Source organism: Eschrichtius robustus, chromosome 10 (assembly GCF_028021215.1).
Source record: "Eschrichtius robustus isolate mEscRob2 chromosome 10, mEscRob2.pri, whole genome shotgun sequence".
In the NCBI taxonomy this organism is placed as follows: Eukaryota; Metazoa; Chordata; class Mammalia; order Artiodactyla; family Eschrichtiidae; genus Eschrichtius; species Eschrichtius robustus.
The window spans coordinates 110,856,485-110,863,133 of NC_090833.1; the positions used below are offsets into that span (position 1 = coordinate 110,856,485).

Genomic DNA, 6,649 nt, shown 5'->3' on the forward strand with positions numbered 1-6,649 from the left:
CAATGAAAACTCATTTGAAGGAATATACTCAAAACGCAGGCTGCAGGGGGCGGGGCGGGGCGGGCGGGGAAGGGGGCGGGCGGAGGGGCCCTGGATCCGCAGAGCCGGTCGGCAGCGCAGACCCGCCCACCCCGGGGCGCTGCGCATCAGCTCCGCTCCGCGCGGGAAGGAGAGGCTGCGACCAGGCCGGGCCGGCCGGGCTGCCCCGGGCTCTATGACACGCTGTAGCTGTTGTAATACGTGGCCGTGGCATCAGCCAGCACGGAGATGAGGCTGGTCTCCGTGGGGCCCGTCGGCGTCACCTGCGAGACCGGGCCCTGCCCGCTGAGGGCCCCGGCCCCGGCGGCAGAGTCTGGGTGGCCAGGAGTGTTCAAGTACTGGTCGAACTCATTGCGATCCATGTCCCCCAGGAGTTCCACCTGGCTCAGCTGATCCAGGGCGTCGAAGCCGGGGTGCTCGGGAGGCGGGGAGAGCTGGCCCAGGTGGGCGTGGAGGTTGGAGTGGAGAGGAGGGTAGGCGGCTGGGGAGTAATAGGCAGGAGACGGGGGGCAGCCGGGCACGGGGGGCATCATAGAGACGCCCGAGGACTGGCCGAGGGCCAGGGAGCCCAGGGGATGGCCGCAGTGGAGAGGGCTGGGGGCGTACTCCGGAGAGTAGGGGGGCCCGGGCAGGTGGGGGATGCGGCAGGAGTGCGCATGCTCCTCCTGGCAGGGGGAGGAGAAGAAGCTCTGCTCCGGCTCCAGCACGTCCAGGGGCGACATCTCCGGCGGGGTGGGCAGCCCGTAGGGATAGGCGTCCACGCTGCCCGGGGTGCCGCCGCCGCCGCCGCCGCCGCCGCCGCCGCCGGCCGGGCCCTCGTGGAAGCAGCCCCGCAGGCCGGGCAGCGCGGAGCCCGGGGAGTACTCACCCCTGTCCTCCTTCTCCCCCGGCGCCCTCCGGCCGCCGCCCCGCTTCTCGGGCAGGGCGTTCTGGTCGCGGGAGAGCGAGCTGAGCAGGAAGCCGGGGTCCACGCGCTTGCACAGGCGCTTGGCCTGCTTCTTCCTGCGCGGCCGGTACTTGTAGTTGGGATAGTCCTGCATGTGCTGCAGGCGCAGCCGCTCGGCCTCGTCCACGTAGGGCCTCTTCTGGGACAGTGTCAGCGCCTTCCACGACTTTCCTGCTCACACAAGTCAGAGAAGGCCGCGTTCAGCCTCTGCGCGGCTCGGGGCGGCCCGTGCACCTGTCTCCGGCTAGGGCCTCGGAGCATCGCACATGCACACGCCGGCCGCCTCGGTCCCCCGTCCCCCCCCCCCCGCGGTCCCCCCTCCGCACAGGACGCACCGCACTCCTCACATCCTCTTCCCAGCCCACGTCCCGCACGCACAGTGAGGCCAAACCAACCTCTCCCGCTTGCACGCCCCAAGGCGCTCGTACCAACTAGGCACAGTCACTGGCACCTCTCCTGTCAAAGCCACCAGATAACGCGAACGTATCAACAGTGCGGGATTCGCGGTGAAACGCCTACCTGACCCAACGTCACCGACAGGACAAAAACATGTCACGACTACAACATTGATTTGGGCTGCCTTTACCCTTTGAGGGTCAGTGCTAATCATTTGTGCATTTTAGTGAAAACTCTGTCTTCCTCGATTATCGCTGCCCCATCAGGAAGTGAGACTATAATATTTATTTGTGGCATAAATCTCACAGGCATTCTTGTCAGGGAACTCAGGCTCAGTCAATAGTTTTACAGATGGATGTAAATTACAGGATCTCACTTAGGGCATCAGAGGATTATCCCTTACATCTGAAGGTCAAATAGGACCCTACTGCATGCAACACGCACGCACACGCACACAAGCTATGGCTTCCGGTTGTCTACTTAGGACCCTCTGACCACGGCAGGGGGCACCTGCTCAGCCACTGACTCCCTGTACAGAAGCAAATTCCTTACCTTCCCCTGGTCTCTGTTTTCCTCACTATAAAAAATATATTGCGATGTTACGCAACTCAAAACTCTCTCCTGAAGAAGCATCGCACATGTGTATCCCACTGGTGCGAAAATGCTGGTTTTACATGTATTTTCTATTCATCCTTATTCACTTACGTGTTGTTTTGTGAATCACTTTAGTATCTCTTTCTCTCTCAAAGTACATTGCACATCCCTCCTGCTGCAGATATTCTAAAGGCTGCTTCTGGACCCCTTAGATTGTTACCTCCTAGGGTGGGCTTGGGATTCTATAACTAGACAAGTTCTCCCATGACTCTACTGTATTCTGAAGTCTGAGACAAACTAGCCCAGAGGGCAGTTCCCGCCTCCAAGCCCTGGAAGGAAAGGGGCCACACTTCCCACCCAGAGCACTCTGCACAGGGCCGAGTCCAGAGCTGTGTACTGGCTGGCCATGTGTGCCAACTATTCCGACAGACTTGTCAATTAATACAATTAGCTCTCACTTAAAAAGGCAACTTGAAAAGTGTCAGGAACTCCAGATTCGGGGTTGGCGATTAGTTTTCAGAGTGTGGCTGAGGCCACAGTCGTGGCAAGAGGCCTAAGACCCAGATACACCCACACCCTGACTACGGACTGAATATAAAATGTGACTCTAGTTTCTAGGTGCACCTGGATAGTGTAGTATTCATAAAATATGGGTTCATTTTTAAAACCACTAAATGTGTAACTGTCTTTACCTGCTTTCTCACCCATAACATAAAAAATACCAGCGCTCCTGGGTGAAGTTTTTAATGTTAAAGATTGCAGAGCTAATAGTCAAAAAAGTCTGGGCTCTCACATTCAGCCCCTTCCCTTTCCTAAGTCAGAAAGGAAAGGGCTGGGCGAGATCATGGGCTTGGGGTGGAAATAGATCATCCTGCTGCCCCCCTACTAGCAGGTGTAGAAAGTCCACATTTTTCAAAGCAACACCATGTTGGTTTCCTCTGCCTGGTGCCAGGGGCGTGTGGTTAAGCAGGAAGGAATCCGTGTCTTTCCTGCAAAATGCACTGTAACCTCTGGAAGCCTAAGTGCCAACTGCCAACAAGGATCAGCTCACAGGAAGCGTTTGTCACCCAAGTCCCTTTGCCTGTCCTCTCCTTGAGAGTAGGCAGCCCTAATCCTGCAAGGCTCCCCAGCGTGAGTTCTCCCATCCCTGGCCTGGGCCTGTTCCATCCTGGTCACAAGAGCTGTGCTTGGGCAAAAGGCATGGCACCTGGGCACACACACACACAAAAAACTTTTAGGGGCCCACAAGCAAAAAAGGTGTTTTCATTTCTTTGGAAATCTGAAGAAAAATGTAAACTTTTTGCTTGAAGAAATGTTTTACTATTGTATATATTAATATATGTTTCTTTATGCCAACACAGTACAAAGTATGACTTAAAATATTTTTTATGGGGGAAGGGGCTCACTAAGACACTGGCCCACTAATTCATCCTGGGCACAGCTAGCCAGGGGGCTGGGCCGGGGGGTAGGAGGCTCTTTGAGACCAGCACTCCATCAGCTGCTTTGAAAGGGCGCCTAACTGCAGGGGGACCCTTTCCGCCGGAGGGCCTGTGGCTTTAGCCCGCACAAAGGTGGGTGTCAGCCCTCACTCCACGGATCTGGGGAAGGTGCCCCGAGCTCCAACGGAAAAAGGAAAAAGGCTGCAGTCTGGGCCGGGTGGGGTTGCAGAGGGCAGGGCCAGCCTCGGGTGACCACACACTGTCCCTTCTCACAGGGCCTGGAGCCCGCTGGGCACACAAAGTGCTTTGAAAAGTTCCCATCCGTCGAAATGAATAAAAACCACGTTGAAGGGCAAAGAGGTTAGGAGTTGGGCGGAGGTGATACATGCTCAGCTCCTGACAAGGGAGAGAGAAGAAACCCCCGGGAACATCTTCTCTCTAGGCTCCCGGGCCTGGCTTGTCCCTGGCCCCAGTCCCGCCGCCGGGGCTGGGACCGCACAGCAGCCCGCGAGAAGCGGCCGGGCTCCAGGACAGACCCGCACTGGCCGCGCTAAGCATCCGAATCAAATTTTCTACACTCCTGAGACTGAGAAACAGAGGCTTGAATCTAGTCCCCTTTGCTGTCGGTTTAATAATTAAGGTAAAGCAGGAATGCGTTCCCGCAAGGTCTCTCTTCACGAATATTCGTTAAGGAGAGTTACGACCACTCTCTGCGATTGTGCCCGCGGTGGAGTGCAGGGAATGAGGGGTTTACCCGCTCCGGAACGCCTAGCGAACGCCCGGTGCACCTGGCCGCGGCCTCTCCGACCCGGCCCGTCTGTGCGCGCGGGGCCCCAACTCGGCTCCCGTCCCCGCAGGTGCGCCTCTCCGGCCACCCCGGAGGGCCGCGCGGGTTCACTTTGGGCCTTGTCCGGGCATCCCTGCTCGGAATCCCCGTCCCCGAGCGCACACCCACGCTCGCCCCGATGCCCAACCTCGCGGGCACGGCGCGCGCCCCACGCCGGGTCTGGCCCACCCCGCCCGGCCCCCAGCCGCCAGCCCCCCGCCCGCCGACCTCGGGCCGCGCCCCGCGCGCTCACTCACCCAGCATCTTGCTGAGCTCCGCGTTGTGCAGGTCCGGGTTCTGCACCGCCAGACGTTTCCTCTCGTCCTTGGCCCACACCATGAAGGCGTTCATGGGCCGCCGGATACGGCTCTCCGAGCCCTTGTCCCCCGGCGGGCGGGGGGCGGCCGGCGGCGACAGCCCGTCCGACAGCTCGGCTTCCAGGGCCGGGCACTCGAGCCCCTCGGGCCACGGGTAAGCTCCCAGCAGCGAGGCCATGGCCGCGCGGGGGTCGCCTCGCTTCGCGTCGACGGGCCGGCGCTGACCTGACCCTCGCACCGCTCGGGGCGTCCAGCTTGGCCGGCAGCCGCCGCCCGGCCCCTTATTTATCAGCTTCGGGCGGCCGCGTCCTCCAATGACTCTCGAAGGCGGCGCGGCCCCTCCCTCCTTCTCGACGCGGGCCCCCTCCCTGCGTCCCGGGCCGCCGCGTCCCGGCTCCGACCTGCCGGGAGGGGAGGCGGGAGGGAGGGCCGCTTCCCCCGCGCCCGCCCCCGGCCCGCCCCTCCGCCTCCCAGGTCCCTCCCGGGGATCCGCGCCCCGCCGCCCCGGGCCCGCCCCTCGGCCCGCCCGCTCCCCTCTCAGGTGCCGCTGGCCGGGAGGCGGGCGCCGCCCGCGGCCACCGGGCCCGGGAGCGGGAGCCGGACTCCAGCCCCCTGTCCCGACTGGCCGCGGCCTCCCCGGGCCAGGCTCCGCCAGCTCCTCCCGCGTGTGGAATCCTACGGAGAATAGAAGCCAAACAGGTTTCGCTGGGGGGTGGCCGGGCACGAGTGACTTTGACCGTGAATCCCAGCCTGTGATAGAACACACCTCCTGCTTTTCTAAAATGACCTAAGGGGCGACAAACTCGCCCCCAGCCAATTTGGGCGGCCAGAGAGGCTGGCAAGGGCTGGATCCCGCGTCGGGCTCGCCGCGGTGCCCACCCGAGGGCCCCCTCGACGCCCCGCGGCTCCCTGGCTCTCGGAGAGCACGTCTGCGTCCTCAGTTCTCCCTTATTCACCCTGCCGTCTGGTCTGATTTCTCTCTTCTCACACCTCTACCCCCATCCCACCCCGGTCTCCGGTGTCCCGGCCTCCCGCTCCCTCGCCTCTAGCCCTTCTCTCGCGGAATTCCCTTCTCGTATTTTCTCTCTTCTCCTCCGAGCAGAGTCAGCCCGGCCCTCCCCTCCCGCGTCCCCTAGGCTTCGGTACGACCCGGGAGCTCCCGAGTTCCCCTCCTCCTGACACCCCAGGGTAGACGGGGCTGCGGGTTCTGGGCCTGCGCTCAACTCGAAGGGCTGCGGGCTGGGAGCTCAGGGCCATCCCTCGCGGACGCGAACCCCCTGCTCAGAGGACAGCTCCACGTCCCGCTGCTTCGTGTGAGTAGGGCTCTTCCCCTGGCTCTCACTTCAGTGCGGGCACACAGGAGGCGCTCAGGAAATGTAGAATAAGTGAATGAATAAATGAGTGCGAAGATACGGCTTAGACACATCCTACTGTATAAAACAGGGCAGTCATAAGGCTTGACGAGATCCTGGAATCCCATCCACAAATATTTACTGAGTGCCCCCCACCCCCACCCCGGGCAGGGCTCCGCAGAGGCGACCCTGAAAGGAGGTGGCACTGGGAGAGGACCGTGGGGTCTGCAGTCAGGACCTGTCTTCAGTGGTGGGTTACTCCATGCGTGACCCAGGCCTCCTCTCCCAGCCCTAAAAGGAGGAGGATGATAAGACTGCCCTCACAGGGCTGTGTGTGAAGCTCAAACTCCACACATACATGATGGTTGATGTTCATATAACTGTTCACGTGCATCCCGTAACTTCTAACCCTGGATTTCAGGGTCCCCCGTTAAGTGACTGAGTTCACAGGTGCCTCGTGTACAACATGCCCTCCCGGACCGGGCCCCACGGCTAAGACCGGGCAAGTGGGTGGAGAAGTGCAACTTCTCCGTTTTTAAGTCCCACTTTCAACCTCTAGAGCCCCGGACTTCACAGAGAATAGACTGAGTAGTTTCCCTCTCCCTTACAGCCAGGACCTAGTAGCAGCACCCTAGGCCTGGGCCCTCCACCCGCCGCTCTCGCGGGCCGAGGGTGACCAGCGAGGGGCGCGGGGCGCGGGGCGCGAAGCAGCGCTGGCTGGAAAGTGGGTGTCGGGAGCC

At 61.3% G+C, this 6,649-nt stretch overlaps 1 protein-coding gene across 1 annotated transcript; it reads right to left on the reverse strand.

Moving 5' to 3' along the window:
* Positions 1–212: 212 nt before the first annotated feature.
* On the reverse strand, positions 213–4,735 carry SOX7 (SRY-box transcription factor 7). Its single transcript, XM_068552487.1, has 2 exons — positions 4,498–4,735; positions 213–1,156 (listed from the first exon to the last, which is right to left on the reverse strand). The coding sequence occupies exons 1-2, from the start codon at positions 4,733–4,735 to the stop codon at positions 213–215; spliced, it is 1,182 nt and encodes a 393-aa protein (XP_068408588.1).
* Between the last annotated feature and the right edge of the window lie 1,914 nt (positions 4,736–6,649).